Source organism: Oncorhynchus keta, chromosome 26, assembly GCF_023373465.1.
Source record: "Oncorhynchus keta strain PuntledgeMale-10-30-2019 chromosome 26, Oket_V2, whole genome shotgun sequence".
In the NCBI taxonomy this organism is placed as follows: domain Eukaryota; kingdom Metazoa; phylum Chordata; class Actinopteri; order Salmoniformes; family Salmonidae; genus Oncorhynchus; species Oncorhynchus keta.
Genome location: NC_068446.1, coordinates 26,327,204 through 26,350,918, shown reverse-complemented (window position 1 = coordinate 26,350,918; position 23,715 = coordinate 26,327,204). Strand labels below are relative to the sequence as shown.

General features: G+C 42.8%; 1 protein-coding gene across 1 annotated transcript in view; it reads left to right on the top strand.

The window, feature by feature from the left end:
- Positions 1 to 244: 244 nt before the first annotated feature.
- LOC118358669 (ephrin type-B receptor 1-like) overlaps positions 245 to 23,715 on the top strand; it is a 163,747-nt gene continuing 140,276 nt past the window's right edge. Inside the window, exon 1 of the mRNA XM_052480447.1 lies at positions 245 to 467. Coding sequence (XP_052336407.1) covers positions 410 to 467 — 58 coding nt within the window. The 5' untranslated portion in view covers positions 245 to 409. The remainder of the gene's footprint in view (positions 468 to 23,715) is intronic.

The window sequence follows — 23,715 nt, the reverse complement described above, 5'->3', positions numbered from 1 at the left end:
AACTGTGCATGCAGTACTTTCTCTGGACCACTAGTCGCTGCTCTTTCCCTTCAGTATGAGCGCAAGGCAACACGGGGGCTTTTCAGTAGTTTGAAAATGTTAGTAGGACTCTGTGCGGGTCCTCTGCTGGGATTGGTTTGAGATCCACTATCTTCTTTCCGTGATTGGCCAAGAGGTGTTCAAGGGGTGTGAGAAGTGGAGGGGAGGGGGCCCAAGGTCTTTCTCGCATCCGGCTTCACCTATTCCCTTCGTGCCACAAGCCTCCAAGTATTAGGTTTTCATACACTGCGCACAGTACGGTTTGAAATGTGACTCAAAATAAGCACTGGTGGAATACTATTCTGTGGCAGCTGAAGGACTTGTGTTTACACCTTTTTGAAAGGGAGAGGAAAGGCAGACCACCTTTGCCATGCCAGTGGATTTGTTTGCGATTTTATGCGTGATTGCTACGGTTTACGCAGTAGAAGGTAAATTATAGGAGTTTCTCTTTTTTAGTTATGATATTGTATTGCTATGTGTGAGCGCGTTTGAACGCAATGTGTTACCTAAACATGGCTATTGCAAGCACGTGGATGTTTTATCTTCTAAAGCAATGGAAAGCTATTAGGATCTTAGATGGGATAACTTTGGAGCTGGTTCCGTGGCGCCTCAGATGGATGCAGGGCAGGCAGAGGTACCCAGGTTCGAGGGTGGGTTTAGCCTACCACTGCCACCAGACGATGGTGGACTTTGACTTTTGGGTCACACATTCCCTTCAATCATTAGGCTACAAGATGAACATTGAATCCATTTATTATTGATATATATATATATGTATAATCTTTGCGTTATAGGCTTCAATTGGTTAATTGTGTTCAATTAATGACCAATCATTAAATGCCGCGGGGTAATTAAATGTTAATGCAACTATCTGTAGGCCTAGTACACCAATTATTTACACCAATATTATTTGATATGATATTACCTCCCCGAAATATAGGCTAGTACAGATTAGGGACGCTTGCGACAGCCAGTCCCCGGCACCCTGGTGAAGGATATGCAGTCAGTCAGTGCGCCATGGAATATTTCATACTGGTCATTGTTTTAGATGGGTGACAGGCATTGTACCTATAATTATTTATTTATTTGACTATATCCCCCTAAACCTCCATAAATTATGACTTCACTGAATCACATTTTGATGTGGAGCTGTGCCTGTCAAGAAGTTAGCTGTAGAGAAGGTCATCCCCTAAATGCTATCTGTTCGACACACTATATTATGCGATACGTTTCCTTCAGGTTTGCGGGATTTGTTCCTCTCATGTTAACGATAGTCTGGTTTTCAAAAAAATCAAAAACTTTAATGTGGATTTTGTCTATATGGATGTTTTTGAGTAGGCTACTCGGGAAGAATCCACAGGTCGGGCTGGTCTCACCAGGTTTATTGATATACCTAGACGCTCTCAGTGAAGCATCATCAGCTATGGATGTGGTAAATAGCATAGCAAACGCCAACCTGGACTCAGGGGTAGACATAACATAGTAAACTAAATATGGGACACTCCAATTAGTTCGATATGTTATTTTTCAGTATAGTATGTATTAATTTGTGGATGTCCATCCATTTAGTTGTGTTACGAATGACAATTCATATATGTTGCTAGTTGCAATTTGAACAATATGTTCCGAATTTCCTAAATGTACATGTTCGGAATTCCAATTTGTTGGGACTAATGTTAGCTAGGTTAGGGCAGGGGTGGGCAATTCCAGTCCTCTAGGGCCTGATTGGTGTCACAGTTTTGCCCCAGCCGCAGCTAACACACCTGACTCCAATAATCACCTAATAATGATATTCAGTTTAGAATAGTAAGAAGTTGTGAAGTGGCTAATGAGCTAATATGCTAAAGTTGTCCGAGATGAGATTCAAACACATCCGCGTAATACGCTTATCCATCCACGCGTAATGCACCTTGACCAACTCAGTGGCCTTATGTTTAGTGTCCACCCTGAGATTGGAACGTTGGGAGTTCAATCCCTGGCTGAATTGCACCAAAGTCTGTAAAAATTGGACCAATTACGTCTCAGCTTGGCACTCCGCATTAATGAGTTTGATTGGTGGTAAGGCTCTGCGATAGACTGACTTCCTGTTCAGGAGGGTGTACTTGTATATTAAGCTGCCTCGCGCTACAGAAATAGGATCCTGCTCCTATGAGCCATTCTGTCTCGTGCAAGGCTACTTACTTACTTACATCCACCCGAACCAACCACCCTACTTTTGTTTTTGTCTTAAGTAACCTTCTGTCTTATGTAACCATACCAAATGCAACATATCATACTAATATGATTTGAACTAGATTACATTTACTATGTTACGCCCAGACTATGAGACCAGGCTGCCAACATGCATCAGTGGTGCACCCAATGACCATCCATTGGGCACAAATCGAATGCCCTTGTCTCTGTTTTTTAAGGTTTCTTATAGATCAATGCACTGATATACACCATGGTTAGAAAAAAACCCTGTATCAAATATTTAATCTTTGATTTGATACAATATTTCACAGCAGGTTTTTGAAAAGGCTAAAAGAGTGGTTAGGTATAACCTGTACTCAGTATTTGGACTAGGGTTGACTGGCCATATAGTGAGGCCCCTTACCATTTGCCTGGCTATGACAATAACTTGACTAATCCTTGGGCCGGACCCAGTAGAGGACTGCTTAGTTCACCTATTAATGGCCAGGCCCCATGAATGAGTTGGCCAATGTTTAGGCAGTCATTGTCATTAAATATCCACAGCTTGCTTTGACAATCTAGCCATAAACAATGCCTATCAGTGAATTGCCCTGGCTTTGTCAATGAGCTGACCCAAGCTTTATTTGGCCTTGTCGAGCATTGGGTATGGTGTGGCCAATCAAGCCAGTCCTTCAGAAGGACTTTCTCTAACCAATCCTCTGTGTCATAATTAAAACTGGTGCCTGTTGCAGGCAAATTGCTGCCTAATGAACTGGTTGATTAAGTAATTAAACAAGCCTCTGTTTATGGGAAACAACTTTATAGTGATGATTGGTCCAGAGCATAACTCTCACAACCTTACAACAGTGACGGTCTCACAGGCAGTCGATGTGCTGCTTGCTCTCTGCTTCGCTTCATTCTCTCCCTACCATACTATTGGATCTTCAATTCTCTTCCCCCTCTCTTCGTCTGTCCTTTTATTCTCCACAGTTAATTGTGTGAATATTTCAACATGTCTTCTGAATTCAAATGACACCAAAAACCCAAACAATCAAGTGCTCTGATCTAATCCGCAGTGTGTTTTAATGAGTCTTTTCCTTGTCGTCTTTCTCCATTCCTCTTTTCATCTTCTGCCCTCCTTGTCCTCCCTCCTTTTCCCTTTCACCTCATTTGCATATTTCTCTCACTAACTGTCCGTTTGTATTCTATTCATTTCCCTCTTTTCTCTCATGTTCCCACTATCACCCTGTGTTTTAATGAGCTTGCATGTAAGACATTAATTATTAACTAGCCTTCAATAAATGGACAATATCCCCTAGCTTGTTAATGCTGCCTCTACTTAAAACCATAACTCCCAGGCCTAGCCTTATCCTGACTCCCTCTGACTCCCTCGGGCCCCAAGCCTGTTGGAAAAGGGACAGAGAGGAGAGCATGAAAGAGGGGGAGAGGTGGTGAGTTAGTGAGGGATGTGGATTGTGTAAGTCACTGAGTGCGTGTCATTGGCTGTGGTGGCGGTGCTGGGGTTTTTCATTTTTATTTTTTACATTTCACCTTTATTTAACCAGGTAGGCAAGTTGAGAACAAGTTGTCATTTACAATTGCGACCTGGCCAAGATAAAGCAAAGCAGTTCGACACATACAACAACACAGAGTTACACATGGAGTAAAACAAACATACAGTCAATAATACAGTTCAAAAATAAGTCTATACACGATGTGAGCAAATGAGGTGAGATAAGGGAGGTAAAGGCAAAAAAAAAGGCCATGGTGGCGAAGTAAATACAATATAGCAAGTAAAACACTGGAATGGTAGATTTGCAGTGGAAGAATGTGCAAAGTAGAGAGAGAAATAATGGGGTGCAAAGGAGCTAAATAATAAATAAATACAGTAGGGGAAGAGGTAGTTGTTTGGGCTAAATTATAGATGGGCTATGTACAGGTGCAGTAATCTGTGAGCTGCTCTGACAGATGGTGCTTAAAGCTGTGGCATTGGGGGCCCCTCCCTTCCTCCCTGACACAGGCTAATGAGAGAGGCCCCTGAGCCTGTTTGGCTTTGGAAAGGGGGGTTTAGCATAAGGGTAATAAGGGTACAGGGGCCTTATGTCCGTACAAAGAATCATTGTTATGTCTGCGTGGACCTGCTCCAGGGCCTGTTTCCTCTCTCTCTCTCTCTCTCTCTGTGTCATTCATTCATCCATTCTCCTGGTAATTAAAGTCTTCAGTAGTGGTAGCAGCAGCTCCTGGTGAAGGCGAACAGAGCTCTCTGTGTGCCTCACAACCCCCCGGCTAAAAGACTAATTGGTTTTTGTTTTGATATTGTGTTTGAAGTTTGAATGTCTGTGATTACGGACTTTGCTTTGTGTTTTTTAAACATTCTATTATTACATTGAATAGTAGTCAATATACATGTTTACAAAGGGACAACAGAGGAGAGTGTTAGACCAAAGGAGGAGGGAGAAGAGGCAGGAGCAAATTAGGTTGTTAGGGTAGGTAAGAGTTGTAAGGCTTAAGTCTCTCCCTCTTTTTCCTTTGCCTTTATAATTGTGGACCAGACAGGCCTAAATACGTTGGTGTTTCACGCCATCCTATTTCTGTCCTTTCCATTTAGGCACCCTTCAAGACAAGGGTGCCTCATCTCTAATGTCATGCTAGTCCTGGTCCACAAAGGTCATAGGTCAAATGAAGGATTGCTCAGTGAATATCCATATGACTGCAAGAGCCATAAAACTCAGAAAACAAATGCTCGAAACTATTCACCCAGAGCACATTATACAGCAGAATTTTATTAGCTGCTTTTCGGGAATGCTCAGGCACTGTTCTGTTCTTATATTCTATCTATGGTGTTCTCTGTTCAGCATGCCCTTTTCCCCTTTCAGAAAAATGAGAGCAAAACAAGGGACAGCAGATTTGTGGTAGAAACAGAGGGAGGAAAAGTTTTGAACGATGGAAAAAAAAGTGTGTAGGAATGTGGAAGGTGATAGAGTAAGGAAGTTGGTAATGACCTTGCCCCCCTCTTCCCCCTCTCCCCTCTTAGTCTCTGCAGTTGACGCTGACGTAAATTGAAAAAAAGCATTTTCAGGTAATTAGGTATTGATTTTTAAGAAGCAGGAGTACTGAAAAAAAGAACGCAACAGCCCTCTTCTCTGCCCTCCTTTCCTCCTCGATACTGAAGTGAGCAGCCGAGTTAGACTGGCTGTCAATCTTGGCTGCAGGGCCAGCCTAGTGGGGAAGAGAAAGGGTTCAGCAACTAGTGATGCAAAGTCTGGTGTAGACTAAGCACCCCCATCCCCAAACATCTTCCCGTGGCTATGTAAGGAATCACTCAATATATATATATATTTTTAAGTGTTCCCATCTGGGTGAGAGTCTTTCCAGTTGCTAGTGCACTGGAGGGCCAATCTCTACTTCTGTCTGTCCTATTTGTATTCAGATGTATAGTAATGTAGATGAACAGGAATTACATTGTGTCATTGCTGTTTTAGTGGACAATGCTGATCATGTGATTTTCAGCCTGCTTGTCTTGTAAGGATAGAGACGGACTCCCTGTGGGTGTGAACATGGACTCACTTTGCCACCCAGTTCTTTCCCCTCATGATTCACAGCCTCGTTAGTTGAATATGTTGCAGCCCTTATTTCCTTTTTAAACCCAGGAAACAATGCCATAAAGCTGTTACGTACCTCGTGAATCTTCCTGAGTGGCCATTTTAGATCCCTATTAGAGCCTTAAATGCTTTGTTTTGGGTTTATGACCTCAGGAGTGTACTTATTTTGACTTCAGAGAGAGTGAGAGATAGAGGGAGAAGAAGGAGAGAGAGAAATTACAGCTGTCATACTTCTGGCACTATTGATGATGTCTCTTATTAGTCTGTGTATGGAACAACACAGGAGAAGAAAGACATCTGAACATTACACATTTGAATGAACAGCCCAATTTTTGATGCATTTCTTATCCTATTGCAAATCCACAGGGCAATATGGTGATTTGACTGTTTTGGACCCTTGGTGATCAATAAGCTATAGGGGAGATATTGGGGTGCCAATTACCTTGTTGTTAGGGTTGATTGACCAATATCAGGATAAAATTGAATTCCCTCAAGGATAGATATCACATCCACGTTTAAATGGATTGACAGATGTGCAGACACCCTTTTTTAATTTTTATTTAACCAGGTAGGCCAGTCGAGAACAAGTTCTCATTTACAACTGCGACCTGGCCAAGATAAAGCAAAGCAGTGAGACAAAAACAACACAGAGTTACACATAAACAGACGTACAGTCAATGACACAATAAAACAATCTATGCACAGTGTGTGCAAATGTAGAAGAGTAGGGAGGTAGGCAATAAATAGGCCATAGAGGCGAAAATAATAACAATATAGCATTAACACTGGAGTGATAGATGTGCAGATGATGATGTGCAAGTAGAGATACTAGGGTGCAAAAGAGCAAGAGGATAAATAACAATATGGGGATGAGGTAGTGGGTTTGCTATTTACAGATTGGCTGTGTACAGGTACAGTGATTGGTAAGCTTCTCTGACAGCTGATACTTAAAGTTAGAGAGGGAGATATAAGACTCCAGCTTCAGTGATTTTTGCAATTCGTTTCAATCATTGGCAGCAGAGAACTGGAAGGAAAGGCAGCCAAAGGAAGTGTTGGCTTTGGGGATGAAATATACTTGCTGGAGCGTGTGGTACGGGTGGGTATTGCTATGGTGACCAGTGAGCTGAGATAAGATGGGGGTTTACCTAGCAAAGACTTATAGATGACCTGGACCCAGTGGGTTTGGCGACGAATGTGTAGTGAGGGCCAGCCAATGAGAGCATACAGGTCGCAGTGGTGGATACAATATGGGGCAGAAATCGGTTGAAGAGCATGCATTTAGTTCTACTAGAATTTGTAAGCAGTTGGAGGCCACGGAAGGAGTGTTGTATGGCAGTGAAACTTGTTTGGAGGTTTATTAACACAGTGTCCAAAGAAGGGCCAGATGTACACAGAATGGTGTCGTCTGCGTAGAGGTGGATCAGAGAATCACCAGCAGCAAGATCGACGTCATTGATATATACAGAGAAAAGAGTCGGCCTGAGAATTGAACCCTATGGCACCCCCATAGAGGTTGCCAAAGGTCCGGACAACAGGCCCTACGATTTGACACACTGAACTCTATCTGAGAAGTAGTTGGTGAACCAGGCGAGGCAGTCATTTGAGAAACCAAGGCTATTGAGTCTGCCGATAAGAATGCAGTGATTGACAGAGTCGAAAGCCTTGGCTGGGTCGATGAAGACGACCGCACAGTACTGTCTTTTATCGATGGTGGTTATGATATCATTTAGGATCTTGAGCGTGGCTGAGGTGCACCCATGACCAGCTCGGAAACTAGATTGCATAGTGGAGAAGGTATGGTTGGATTTGAAATCGTCAGTGATCTGTTTGTTAATGAAGATTTTAGAAAGGCAGGGCAGGATGGATATAGATATATAACAGTTTGGGTCTAGAGTCTCTCCCCTTTTGAAGAGTGGGATGACTGCGGCAGCTTTCCAGTCTTTGGGGATCTCAGACGATACGAAAGAGCGGTTGAACAGGCTAGTAATAGGGTTGCAACAATTTTGGCTGATCATTTTAGAGAGGGACCATATTGTCTAGCCCAGCTGATTTGTAGGGGTCCAGATTTTGCAGCTCTTTCAGACCATCAGCTGTCTGGATTTGGTTGAAGATGCAGGGGGGGATAGAGTTCCTAACTGCCTGAGTATATTGGGTCCTGACTTCCCTGAAAATGTGCATATCGCGGGGGCTATTCAATGCTAATGCAGAACGCCACAGGATGTTTTTGTGCTGGTCAAGGGCAGTCAAGTCTGGGGTGAACCAAGGGCTATCTACTGATGGGATGAGGTCAATATCCTTCCAGGATACCCGGGCCAGGTCGATTAGAAAGGCCTGTTCGCTGAAGTCTTTTAGGGAGCATTTGACAATGATGAGGGGTGGTTGTTTGACCGCAGACCCATTACGAATGCAGGCAATGAGGCAGTGATCGCTGAAATCTTGGTTGAAGACGTTAGAGGTTTAGAGGGCAAGTTGGTCAGGATGATATCTATGAGCGTGCCCATGGTTACGAATTTAGGGTTGTACCTGGTAGATTCCTTGATAATTTGTGTGATATTGAGGGTATCTAGCTTAGATTGTAGGACGGCCGGGGTGTTAACCTGTTACTCCTACCCCCTACTTTTTCGAACATCCTGTTAAAAATCGTGCAACATTTCAGCGCCCTGCTGCTCATGCCAGGAATATAGTATATGCATATGATTAGTATGTGTGGATAGAAAACACTCAGACGTTTATAAAACTGGTTAAATCACTGCTGTGACTATAACAGAACGTGCATTTCATCAGCTTCCACACGATGTCTAGAGTCTTGTCATTTGCTTCGGCTTTGATTCTTGGTCAAACCGAATCAAGGGAACCGATTCCCTCCGGTCTCCGACCGGATGTTTTGGTTGAGAAATATCCGGACATTTTTTCCAGACGGACACCTATAGAATTTACATCGCCTCCTGATGAATTTTATCGCTTATTAACATGTACTAATACCTAAAGTTGCATTACAAAAGTATTTCGAAGTGTTTTGTGAAAGTTTATCGTCGACTTTTTTAATTTTAAAAAATGACGTTACGTTATGAAACGCTATTTTTTTTCGTTTATCACACAGTCTTCATAGATCGATATCTAGGCTATATATGGACCGATTTAATCGAAAAAAAGACCCAATAGTGATTATGGGACATCTAGGAGTGCCAACAAAGAAGATGGTCAAAGGTAATGAATGTTTTATATTTTATTTGTGCGGTTTGTGTAGCGTCGACTATGCTAATTATTTTGTTTACGTCCACTGCGGGTCTTTTGGGGTGTTACATGCTATCAGATAATAGCTTCTCATGCTTTCGCCGAAAAGCATTTTAAAAATCTGACTTGTTGCCTGGATTCACAACGACTGTAGCTTTAATTCAATACCCTGCATGTGTATTTTAATGAACGTTTGAGTTTTAACCTCTTGCTCCTACCTGGCACGCAGGCGTCCCATCTAGAGCTCTGGAAATGCAAATGCGCTACGCTAAATGCTAATAGTATTAGTTAAAACTCAAACGTTCATCAGACGATAAACTTTCACAAAACACTTCAAAATACTTTTGTAATGCAACTAGGTATAAGTACACGTTAATAAGCGATAAAATTCATCAGGAGGTGATGTCAATTCTATAGGTGTCTGTCTCGAAAAAATGTCTTGGAGAGAGCTCGACCAAAACATCCGGTCGGAGACCGGAGGGAATCGATTCCCTTGATTCGGTTAGACCAAGAATCAAAGCTGAATCAAATGACAAGACTCTAGACAACGTGTGGAAGCTGTAGGCACTGCAACCTCGGCCTCATTTAATTCGGTTCACTTTGAACAATTCCTTGAAGTCGCGTATGGATATTTATTTCCATTTTCAGTGATCAGATTTTCCTGCACCTTTCGATGAAACGCACGTTCTGTTATAGTCACAGCCGTGATTTAACCAGTTTTATAAATGTCTGAGTGTTTTCTATCCACACATACTAATCATATGCATATACTATATTCCTGGCCTGAGTAGCAGGGCGCTGAAATGTTGCGCGATTTTTAACAGAATGTTCGAAAAAGTAGAGGGTCGACTTAACAGGTTAACTAATACTATTAGCATTTAGCGTAGCGCATTTGCATTTCCAGATCTCTAGATGGGACGCCTGCGTGCCAAGTAGGAGCAAGAGGTTAAGCATGTCCCAGTTTAGGTCACCTAACAGTACGAACTCTGAAGATAGATGGGGGGCAATCAATTCACATATGGTGTCCAGGGCACAACTGGGGGCTGAAGGGGGTCTGTAACAAGCTGCAACAGTGAGTGACTTGTTTCTGGAAAGGTGGATTTTTAAAAGTAGAAGCTCGAATTATTTGGGCACAGACCTGGATCGTATGACAGAACTCTGCAGGCTATCTCTGTAGTAGATTGCAACTCCACCGCCCTTGGCAGTTCTATCTTGTTGGAAAATGTTATAGTTAGGAATGGAAATTTCAGATTTTTTTTATAGTTAGGGATGGAATTTCAGAATTCTTCACAAGGTTTTCACACACTGTTGCTGGTATTTTGGCCCATTCCTCCATGCAGATCTCCAATACGGACTTTCAACTCCCTCCAAAGATTTTCTATTTGGTTGAGATCTGGAGACTGGCTAGGCCACTCCAGGACTTTGAAATGCTTCTTACGAAGCCACTCCTTCGTTGCCTGGGTGATGTGTTTGGGATCATTGTCATGCTGAAAGACCCAGCCACGTTTAATTTGCAATGCCCTTGCTGATGGAAGGAGGTTTTCACTCAAAATCTCATGATACATGGCCCCATTCATTCTTTCCTTTACACGGATCAGTCGTCCTGGTCCCTTTGCAGAAAAACAGCCCCAAAGCATGATGTTTATATCAGCTGTTAGATGTGAATCAGTCTTTCTTTTACTTTACTGCTTTTGGGTAAAGTTTGCCGACTCATAAAAAACATTTAAAAAATACTGTTATGACTTGTATTTTATTTTTATGATGGTCTTCATCCCTATTGGTCGGTTATGCGATAATACAAATACCGTGCCAGCCCAATATCACACCTAAGAGCACACAACACCAGTTAGTGTGTGGAGTTATAGAATGAAGCCTACTTTCTTTCGCTGACTTATTTTTCAGTGCACATCTTGCTCTGCTGCAGTTGACTGCAATACAAAAACAAAGACCATCCAGGAGATGATGAAGTCCCTTTGCTGAAAAATAGAAAAAATAGAAAACACCAGTAGAGACAAAAGCGATCTGAAGAGCTGAACCACCCAACCCCCCTCTGCAATTTGCATAGCGAACATGATTTGATGGCTTTGATTTCAAAATAGATGATTGCGTTTGAAGAACAAAAGGCAAAAGGCATTTTAAAGAAAGGGTTCTTTGTTTCTAGCATAAGGCAACTTCAGTACTCTTTCTTTTTGGTCTTTTAATAGACTTATTAATGTGCTGGGTAAGCAGTGCTAGCCAACTGTCACCAGCATGTAGATGATGTGGGCTCCTTTAGAAATGTTTAAACGTGGCATTTATGACAGAATACTAATGCATTACATTTGATGAAAAAGTTGATTTACGTTTAATTTCACACCGTATTTTGAAACATAATAGCTCTCCCACAGAGTCAGAGACAAAGACAAATGTTGATTTTTATGAATGTCAAATGCACCACCAGAACTCAACAACCTTTTCACAAGCACTGTGTGAGTTGGTTGAGAAAATGGGCCTCAGATTTGCCCATGTACTTTGAGGTCTGTATAAGGTCTGGGCCCTCTCCCTTGCAGCAGGGAGGGACATCACTCCTAGGTTCCTGCCTCATCTGTTCCTTGTCCACTGACACAGGAGCATTAGCTGACATAATGGGGAATTATTATTGGAAGAGCAGATACACTATTTAAGGGCAGGCAATGTGCCAGCCACCTAAGGAGTCTCTCTCTGGGCATATGGCTCCATAAGCAGACATGATGGATGTTTCAGGAGGATTATCCCACCAGGGAAGACAGATAGTGAAAGGCAACTAAAGAGAGAGGGAGGACTGTGAAGAGTGTGAAAGCATGGAAAATGACATACTCGAGTGTACGCCCATCTGAGGTAATGGAGGTTTTTAGAATAGCAAAGTTGCACTGGCTGTGAGTGTGTGTCAGAAAGTGTTGGCTGATCCAATTAATGATAATGACCTTTCCATATCTGTTTATGCAGGGGCATGACAGTATGATGGATGGATGGATAGATGGATGAATTAATACAAATGAGTGCTAAAATAGCTTCCTCCTTAAGGACAAAAATAAAGCCCTCTTTAAACCCACCAATCTGACATGTCATACATTCTTAGAAATAAGGGTTCCAAAAGGGTTCCTTGGCTGTCCCCATAGGATAACCCTTTTTGGTTCCAGGTAGAACCATTTTGGGTTCCTTGTAGAACCCTCTGTGGGAAAGGGTTCTACATGGAACCCAAAATGGTTCTAAATGGAAGCAAAAGGGTTCAACCTGAAACCAAAAATGGTTCTCATATGGGGACAGACTGTGTGTCACATGACCATGTGATTTTAGTCACTGCTAAAGGTGGTTGAGCGGTTGGACCACAGTCTGCAACTATGTTTATGTGTGGTAGTGGTGGTGAATGTTACAGTGCTTAGACTGTACAATCATACTTAGAGGGGATCAGTCACTTAAGTGGGATATGATATGGACTGGACATGTGTTTTTGAAGTTAAGCATATGGTCCTGACAGGTAGATTTATTGATACGGACGGGGGCACATTGTTCAGGAGAGTAGCCTAAGCCTTCCGGTAATTGAAACCATGTGGAGCCCTACTCTCTGTAACCCAGCATTAACAACCATACAGCTACCCTAGTCCAACCCAGGGCTATAACTTTACAAGAACATTAACAACACCAACTCTGGTGAATAACCTTTCTTAGAACGCAGGCGGAAGAAAGTCAAGTAAAAGAGAACAGGAAGGAAAGAAGGAGAGAGAGGTGGATTAAAAGAGGATGAGGTGCTAAGAGGGTGCAGTCTCACTCTTTTTTTGCAACACCTGTCTCTGTGGCAATAATTGGCATTTGCGTATTTTAGTTATGGCTATTACATTGCTCATTAGCTGTGGTAGATTTGTTGCTTATTCTGACGTGCGGCCACTTTTCAGCCCCCAGGTTTGTTATCTTGCTTATTATCACATTTTCCACAGTGCGTCTATGGATATGGACGAGGGTGAAAAGCATTGACTCTGGAACGTTACTTTCTTGTGAGGCTGTGATCAGGGATGACAATCATACATGATTCTTTCCTCTTCTTATACTCTGAGTCAGAGAGAGTGAATTCTCTGTGACAGGACACATCACCTGACAACTGACGGACACAACTTCACTTTAGAAGCGTTCACACTGAAACTTAGCCCAGGGGTAAGGGCCTCGTTAGCCCTGGGCTAAGGGAGAGTGTAGCCCGGGGCTAAACGAGTGTTCACACTTGCACATTCTAAAGTGGGCTAGCACCAACCTTATCGCAGGGCTAACTGGCCCTGTTTCAGAGCATGGTTATCACTGACTTTTTGAGGCTAGCCCCAGAAACATTGTGCCAAAATAACCCGTGTGAAATGGGGTCAAGAACAACGCATCAAATTTTCACTGTACAATCACAAAAGCTGCACTTTCACTTCATTTGCATTTGTTGTGATGTGTCTTGGATGCATTCTGCACACTATATTATTAAGTACATTCATGCAATTTCATTCTCCCAACTGAGGACAAAAACTTGACAAAAAACATGATTTGCTATGGCTAACAGAAACAGTTGCTATGCAGGCTATCTAGTGTCTTCTCACTTAGCTAGCCAACTGAAGACACATCCTCTACAGCTGGAAGGGCAGAAAACACTCAGTTTTCATGGCTTTTCTATAGAAATGTATTTGGATATAGCTATCCATGATTATAATATTGTTGCATATTTTGTCTGGATCAGAAAAGTTGATGTCTTGTCCTTGCACAGCATTTGCTGTACAGGACCGATATCGCATGTCAAAGTGAAACATTGTTTCCGAGGTCAGACAGGCAGACAGCAAAGTTTAAACAAACCATCACTGTTGGAAATCAAATGCTAGGCTAGAAGCAGGAGGAAATCAAATGCTAGACTAGAAGCAGGAGGAAATCAAATGCTAGACTAGAAGCAGGAGGAAATAAAATGCTAGACTAGAAGCAGGAGGAGATCAAATGCTAGACTAGAAGCAGGAGGAAATCAAATGCTAGACTAGAAGCAGGAGGAAATCAAATGCTAGACTAGAAGCAGGAGGAAATCAAATGCTAGACTAGAAGCAGGGGAAAATAATGGGTTAGTAAATGCCTTATTGCTTATAACATTGGTCACGTGGCAGAGAGAGAATGTTGGTCGCATGTGTGTTTGTCCATTAGCCCAGGGTTTTGAAATACAACTGTGAATCCTTAGCCCAGGTCTAAAGCTTTTCCCAGGGTCAACAAGTGCTTGTGTGAACACAGAATAAGCTAGCCCAGGGCCAGTCTAAGCATGGAGCTAAGAACATTGCAGTGTGAACAGGCCTTTTTTATGACCAAGTTTTTGTAAAAGTGGCTACGATATTAAATAGATCAGATTTTTGTACTCCAGTAAAAAGGAATAAGACACATTTGACCTCAAACGAGGACCAGGTTTCTTCTTCCCTACCAGGATGTGATTGACAGACAAATGTAACCGTCTTTAAGGTCTTTAACAAGCTCATAAAGCCAATGGTGACTTTTTATAAAACCTTCTCCATGGCTGCTGTTGAGCACATGTTTTGACTGTCTGTCAACCTCATTGTCAAAAGTCTATTAATTAATTATTCTTATCTCGTTTCACACGTTTTCAACATTTATTGAGTGATAAATAGAGTATATTAAGAAAAACTAAAAAGTTATAAAAATATCCAGTAATATGTTGTAAACAACAAAGAAAGAAGCAACAAATGAGCTGCTATAATTTTTACGAGAATAGCCTGTAGCAGAAGACTAACAAAATAACTTGTTTACACAGACCCAAAAATCTATCACATTTTTCTGCTGGCGGACCAGAGACGAGCAGTAGGATACCCAACACGGATTTCATTTCACCATAGCAACATCTCTTCAATCTTGTTTAAAAAAACAATTAACCCCCCCAAACACACACATACACACTCACACTCAATGTGCTGGTTTGTGTATGAGATACAGTATAAATGTGTTTGCAGTTTGTTTGGGGTGTGTATGTAATATGTTTGTACTTTTGGACAATCTGTTTGTGCCTTTTCTGTAGGGATGTATGTATCTGTAAATCTATGAGCTCAGTCAGTGACAGTGGCTCTGTTATCTCTGGGAAGAGCTCATTCAGGTTTAAATCACTGGACAGGCACATTTTTGGCACAATGCCCAACCTTTCTGATTTACACAGATGTGAGGGGATAGGCCCTACAATCAGAAAGCCATTCACAAAATCTACGGCAACAAGAGTCTTGCTTTCAGTCACCAGCGACAGACATTTTTACCCACTGTCATTTTACCCCCCTAACTAAGACAGCACACACACACCAACACACACACACACCGACACACACACACCTTCCCTTAGCCCACTGTCTGCCAAGAGGAAGATATTACAGTCAATAAAACATAGCTCCTTGGCCATGGTCCCAGCCTGCTGAACCGCCAGCGTGGTCCTTCCATTGCGGTCATAGAGCTCAATGATGTCTGATAGCGGAGCGACCTGAAGCTAAGAGGGGAGATGACTCCATTCAGCCCACTGCTAAGAGAGACTGTGTTTATAAATATACATATTCTGCAAGTCTCAGGCCCAGTGGCTTCATGGAAGGACATGGACTGAATATTGCCATTTTCTTACTACTGTAGGCCTGCTATGTTCCACAAAATGAGTGTTGCGTTGTGCCCTCACCTATGTGTTCTTCTCTGATAGTTTGAGCTAATTACTCGTGGATAAATACACTACACAGTCATTTCCTTTTTCGCCTTTTTCCCTTCCTCTCATTTTTTATCCGTCTTTTATTTCAAATGTTCATTTCCAAGACACACACATACATACATACAAAAGGATTCTTTCCCCTTTTCACTGCACTCCCAGGACGATTACTTGAGATCAGGGCAATTACCTGGGAAAACGGAAAGCAATTTGCTTCGCTTGGCAAAAACTCATCATAGATTGCTTCTGTACCTGGTCCCCTTCGACATTCATTAAGATGCTGCTGAACTTTGGGGAGCCCTGGTAACTGAAAGCAATTCCAGCCATCTCAGCAAGCTGTTGAATGAAATAGAGGGCATGGTTTTTGGGAGAGGAGGGGAAAATGGACAGAGATGGATTTTTTTTTAAAGCTATTAAAACAAGCTTGCTTTTAGCACTGGACAATTGTGACTTTAAAACAAGACTCACAGCTGTAATCACTGCCAAATGTGACTTTATAACAAGACTCACAGCTGTAATCACTGCCAAATGGGATTCTAACATGTATTGACTCAGGGGGTTGAATACTTATCTAATCAAATGTTTGTGTCTCCGCTGATTCTTCTTTGCAATCCTCCTGCTCTAAGCTGGGGCCTAAACCTTAGGAGAGGGGGACTGCTCTGGCAGGAAGTCAAGTGTGGTCTTAGGAGCGAGCAGACACAGACTCCTAAAATCTCGCTTGACTTGCTCGCCCTCAGAGGTAGGTGTCCTCCTCCCCCCCCCGTTCAAACATGTTAGATTTCTGTTTCCGGCTAAAGTCCCCCTCCCTCCATCACACTACCTCACGCCCTCAGTCTGGGGTTGAATGAGTACCGAAGATAACAGGTGACGAGCTCAAAGTGACACTTTGTGTGACACAAAGATAGTGTGCCCTTACCCAAACTCCAATTCCTGGTACAACAATCCAAAATGTGTCAGTTTGCCCGATGCATCAGTTCCCCCATGTAGGCGATGTCAAAACTTAATACAACATAGTAATTCCATGTAGAGTTTTAGAAAATAAACACATTCATTGGACCAGCATAGTTGCTGATATGACAGGATTAGCATTAAAAATGTGACCAAATGATCACTCTGACAGAGCTCCAGAGTTACTCCTTACAGATGGGAGAACCTTCCAGAAGGACAACCATCTCTGCAGCACTCCACCAATCAGGCCTTTATGGTAGAGTGGCCAGATGGAAGCCACTCTTCAGTAAAAAGGCACATGACAGAGTCCACCTAAAGGACTCTCCGACCATAAAATACTGTAAGATTCTCGGACCTCCCTGGTGACACAGCGGTCTAAGGCACTGCATCGCAGTGCAAGAGGCATCACTCCAGACCCGAGTCCCATAGGACGGTGCACAATTTGCCCAGCGTTGTCCAGGTAAGGGAAGGGGTTGGCTGCATGCTTCCCAGCTGAAACTGTTCAGAACAGTTTGCATATATTATGTCAACATTTTGTGATGTTTTTGTTCCTTTTGGACTTCGGCAAGTTTTTTTTTTTGCCTGTTGGGCACACAACATTTGTTGAGGCAAGCCGAAGTTGGTAGCTGAAGTCCACGCCTCATTGTTGGCTATTGGTTAACGGTTGGGATACTTCAATGAAGTGCCCGTTGTTATTCAACGGGCACATTGTTTCACTGCACCAAACACCATAGTAAGATGCAAATACGCACAAAAACGTCACAATGAATGATTTCTTGAGTTATCTTAGATCCAGCCCAGCCCGGGCTCAGTCTTCAGCAAGCAGTGGAAGAGTGAGGAGCTCTCTCATAAACCACTGACCTGCACACAAACAGCTGGGCCAACACCCATGGACCGTTGCTCCTGCAGTCCTGGACTCTCCCTACAAATGCTTGTGGGAGTCACTGACCTATAATCCAGTTCTATTAGTCTTCTCTTCCTGTTTGTTATATGTGTTTGTCTGTTTGGGCTGTGTCAATAACAGTGAATTGTATCCCTGTCTCTTACTGGTCAGTTCCATTCTCTAACCGGAACGCCGGGACAGTTGGACCTACAGTGCCTTCGGGAAGTATTCAGACCCCCTTTTCCACATTTTGTTACGTTACAGCCTTATTCTAAAATGTATTAAATAGTTACTTTCTCCACACAATAACCCATAATGCCAAAGCAAAATCAGGTTTTTAGAAATGTTTGCAAATGTAAAATATATATATATCACATTTACATAAGTATTCAGACCCTTTCCTCAGTACTTTGTTGAAGCACCTTTGTCAGCGATTACAGCCTCAAGTTTTCTTGGGTAGCTACATGCTTGGCACACCTGTATTTGGGGAGTTTCTCACATTCTTCTCTGCAGAACTTCTCAAGTTCTGTCAGTTTGGATGGGAAGTGTCGCTGCACAGCTTTTTTCAGGTCTCTCCAGAGACATTCGATCGGGTTCAAGTCCGGGCTCTGTCTGGGCCACTCAAGGACATTCAGAGACTTGTCCCGAAGCCACTTCTGTGTTGTCTTGGCTGTGGGCTTACGGTCATTGTCCTGTTGGAAGATGAACCTTCTCCCCAGTCTGAGGTCCTGAGTGCTCTGGAGCAGGTTTTCATCAAGGATCTCTCTGTACTTTGCTCCTTTCATCTTTCCCTCAATCCTGACTAGTTTCCCATTTCTCTGCCACTGAATACATCCCTAAAGCATGATAGTGCCACCACCATGTGTCACCGTAGGGATGGTGCCAGGTTTCCTCCAGATGTGACGCTTGGCATTCAGGCCAAAGTGTTCAACTTGGTTTCATCAGAACAGAGAATCTTTATTTTTTTGTGTGTGTATTTTACCCCTTTTTCTCCCCAATTTCAATCTTGTCTCATCGCTGCAACTCCCCAACGGGGGGAGAGAGAGGGGAAGGTGGAGTCATGCATCCTCCGAAACATGACCCACCTAACCGCGCTCCTTAACACCCGCCAACTAAACATGGAAGCCAGCTGCACCAATATTGCAGGAACCCGGCCCGCCACAAGGAGTCGCTAGAGCGCGATGAGCTAAGTGAAGCACCCCCCCAATAAAAACGTACCTTTACCCGGACAACGCTGGGCCAATTGTGCGCCGTGCTATGGGACTCGGGTCTGGAGTAACACCTCTAGCACTGCGATGGCTTTCTACAGTGTTATTGCACCATTCACACGGAAGGGAAGTGAAGTGATGTAGTGGAGAGCAGGGTCCCAGGTTGTGAGAGTGGATTAGTACAGACTGAACAGGCCAGCAGCTGATGGCTAACACTTATCCCCAGCCCAGCCGCCGGCTATCTTTCAGCCACCTGATGGTGGTGTTTTTAAGAGACCTGATGTTCTGAGGGGGAAGGTCACTCCTGGAATGTGTGAGTGGATCAGCTAAGTCAGAGCAGTTATCCAGAGCCTGTTTAAAGGCTACAAAGCTTTAAGTCTATTGTCCCAACTTGCCAAATGAAGCTTAAGTGGTATTCGTCTCAGGGCTGTGGCCAGGGCCCTGTATGGGCCCTGTCGTCCAGAGGGGCCCAGCCCTGATAGGCCCCCCTAGAGGTGTTGAGAGAGGGAGGCTCCTGAGCTCCAAATGATCAGGGATTAGAGCACATAAACCTGTGTTTACCATGGCTCTCCCACAGCCTCTAGCCTGTTTGCCTTTCCCAGACAGCAGTGGAAAGGAGGCTGAGGGAGAAGAGGAAGAGAGATGGTGAGACAGACTGAACTTCTGCTGAGTTTTGGATGTGATGATGGATGACACAAAGTTACATTAAAGAAGTACAGCTAATGACACACTCATATTCACCCAGATCAAGTTTCACAGTGTTCACACCAGCACAACCAGGCCTGTTATCGGGGGTAACCGGAATGTTTCAGGCTAATTTGGGGTCACTGAAGTTCAAGCGACGCAAAAGCACGCTCACTACACGGCCTTAGACAGACAGATAGAACATGTATTATGTTTCAGCACTGTGTGTATGTGTGGGCAACCCCATAGACGGTAATCTCCTCTTTCCTGTTGTGCTGACATCTAGGGATTATGTTTTAAGACCAGTGCTCAAAAGACATTCATTGGGAACACGCAAAGGTGTGTCCTAAATAATGATTCCATAGGATTTCAAAATCTTTTTGGCACCTAACCAGTAGAGACGAATTATTAAAATATTATTTACGCAACATTCTGAAAACACACCTATTTTAGTGTAATTGTAATCTAGCAACCTTTAAGCTACTTGCCTAATGCTCTAACCACTAGGCTACCTGCCACCCCTGTGCATATTCCTTTTTTGGCATGCTCTCTTTTAGGGCTCATTTGTAATACTAACCTTATTGTTGTCCCGATGGTTGAATTCAACCTTGGCTTTTACTTCCATTAAGTTATTTCACAGTCTTTCTGTTCAGAGAGAAAGTGAGGGAGATATCTAAAGAAAGAGAGAGGGGGTAAGTCAACAGAGAGTGAGTGAGGGATACTGATTGTCTGTGTGCTGTATCTTTCTGGGCCGGAGCCTTTCGTAGACCAGGAGAATGTATCACAGGCCAGGGGTTATATCACCACTTATCTCCAGCGCCCCAAACAACACTATCAGCAGTACTCTCATCCACCAAGACTCTCCCACTGACCACAGAGCTGTATGTCTGCCAACAATTTCAATTCCCATCTCTGTCATAAACACCATTTTCGCTTTTCTCTCTCTTTGTTTCTTATTCCAACAACACTGAAATTATAGTTCTGGGGTTAGTCATATGTGGTATTGAAGTACTCTCTGCATTCGGTGCATAAAGCCTATAGTGTTGTTTGATGCATTACTTCCATAGTAAGTTCTCCCTTACAGAGTTGCTTTTCATAATTGTTTTTTTGTGGAAACCTAGTAGGCCCACTTGCAGCCCAGGGTCTGTTAAACATAGTCCAGGAAGCAGAAAAGCGAAACACTTAACTTGACATACCTGCAAAATGACACCATAGCCGATAGCAAAACACTGACAAACTACTGCATCTGCCAATGTGTAACCAGACTAATTAGCCATACCTGAGTTTCTGTGAGGAGTAGTGAAGTGTGTTTGATGGTCTGATGAGAGAAATAGGGGAATAGTGTACTGTGGGACTTAAAACCCTTCATTATTTATGTTTGCTGCGAGAAGTAGCTGTCTTCCAGGCAGCTGAGCTGCAGGTACAGTGGATGTTTAAAGGGCCAAAGATTGTTCAACTGTATAATATATAGATATATATGCATATATATTGACACACAAAAACACCTGTATAAAAGCAGGCATCAATTTGCTCAAATCGACTTCAACATATTCCGTTTTCCTCCAGTGGCTTCAATTTCTTCAGGATACGTTTCCACTGTATATAAAGAATATTGCTTTTGCAAAGTCACATCGAACCTATCAACCATACCGTACATAAGTCAAAAGAGAAAATACCAGAAAACAGTCTGAACCAAGCTTTCGGGGTCATGATAAGAGATCAGGAGAAGTCAGATCACACACCAGCCCCAGGTTCTTTACCCTGGCTTTGTTCAGAATGCTTTTCCCTGTTCTGTTCCACTCCACATCCCTGCCTCTCCTGGCTTGGCCTGCTTCCAAAGTAAACAGTCCTAGTTCTGCTTTAAGCCAGTAAACTGATAAAATGCTAAAAAAAAAACGCTAGTGTAGCGTTCTGATTTAGTGAGAATTCTAGAGAGAGAGCCAGAGAGAGTCAGCGAGAGCCAGAGAGAGTGAGAAAGAGAGAAGCAATTTCTTTTGGTTGGAATATTCACATTGTCTAAAGGTTAATGTGCCAATAACGCCTGGCTAATGCAGGTGATGTGTGTATGTTGTGCCACTGACATTCAGGTGGGGAATTACAGCACCAGACTTAATTATACTCAGTAAAGGGCAGGCAGAGGTGGTTAGTTAATCTGCAAAGTTTTTTCACTGGCTGTTAGATAATGTTGTTTTTGCTAAGGTTATGTTTCGGTGGAGATAAACCACTGTTTTGGGAGAAGAATACCTGTGAGGATAAAAACCAACAAATAAACAAACAAGCATAGAATGGAATTTACAATCTGACCTAGTTACTCATGTTGGCTGTTTCAGCTCATACCATCAGAATGACTACATGTGGAAGTATCACAACCTAATATCCAACTTAGCAGCTCATGTTTCCATGTTTTGAGCTCCCTCTCTTGTCCTTGATGAATCCTTTTTTATTTATTTTTATTTCAAATCAAATCAAATGTATTTATATAGCCCTTCGTACATCAGCTGATATCTCAAAGTGCTGTACAGAAACCCAGCCTAAAGCCCCAGACAGCAAGCAATGCAGGTGTAGAAGCACGGTGGCTAGGAAAAACTCCCTAGAAAGGCCAAAACCTAGGAAGAAACCTAGAGAGGAACCAGGCTATGTGGGGTGGCCAGTCCTCTTCTGGCTGTGCCGGGTGGAGATTATAACAGAACATGGCCAAGATGTTCAAATGTTCATAAATGACCAGCATGGTCAAATAATAATAAGGCAGAACAGTTGAAACTGGAGCAGCAGCACAGCCAGGTGGACTGGGGACAGCAAGGAGTCATCATGTCAGGTAGTCCTGAGGCATGGTCCTAGGGCTCAGGTCCTCTGAGAGAGAGAAAGAAAGAGAGAAAGAGAGAAAGAGAGAATTAGAGATTTCACCTTTATTTAACCAGGTAGGCCAGTTGAGAACAAGTTCTCATTTACAACTGCGTCCTGGCCAAGATAAAGCAAAGCAGTGCGACAAAAACAACACAGAGTTACACATAAACAAACGTACAGTCAATAACACAAAAGAAAACTAGAAAAATCTATGTACAGCGTGTGCAAATGTAGAAGAGTAGGGAGGTAGGCAATAAATAGGCCATAGAGGCGAAATAATTACAATTTGGCATTATTACTGGAGTGATAGATGTGCAGATGATGTTCCTTCCTCAGAGAGCCGCAGGGCTACAGAAGGTTAAGCTAGTCTGCTGCTCAGGACACATAATAGGAATCAACCTGAGGGGAATATGAGTGTTAGGATGATCCTGAGTGCAGTTTGATGCTGCTGCATCATGACAGATACATATATTTAAGCAATAAGGCCCAAGGAGGTGTGGTATATGGCCAATATAACATGGCCAAGGGCTGTTCTTAGGCACGATACGAAGCGAAGTGCTTGGATACAGCCCTTTGCTGTGGTATATTGGCAATATACCACAAACCACCGAGGTGCCTTCTTGCTGTTACAAACTGGTTACCAACATAATTAGAATAGTAAACAAGTAATTTTGTGTCATACCCATGGTAAATTGTCTGATATACGATGGCTTTCAACAAATCAGCATCCAGGAGCCAAACTACCCAGTTTATAAATAATAATATATGCCATTTAGCAGACGCTTTTATCCAAAGCGACTTACAGTCATGTGTGCATACATTCTACGTATGGGTGGTCTCTGGGATCGAACCCACTACCCTGGCGTTACAAGCGCCATGCTCTACCAACTGAGCTACAGAAGGAATAATAATAATAACCTTAGGCAAAGTCACAACACCGCAGTTTACATTCTAACCACAAACATGCATGTGCTAACCTGTTTGTTGTTGTGGCGGAAACATGCCATGATTGCCTGTGGTGCAGGTTTACCCCTCACTACTATGAGGGCAGAGAGCGGGTACCATGAGGTCGACCGATTATGATTTTTCAACACCGATACCGATTATTGGAGGACCAAAACAGCCGCTACCGATTAATCTGCAGATTATTTTAAAATGTATTTGTGATAATGACAATTACAACAATACTGAATGAACACTTATTTGAACTTAATATAATACATCAATAAATTCAATTTAGCCTCAAATAAATAATGAAACATGTTCAATTTGGTTTAAATAATGCAAAAACAAAGTTTTGGAGAAGAAAGTAAAAGTGCAATATGTGCCATGTAATAAAGCCAACGTTGAAGTTCCTTGCTCAGAACATGAGAACATATGAAAGCTGGTGGTTCCTTT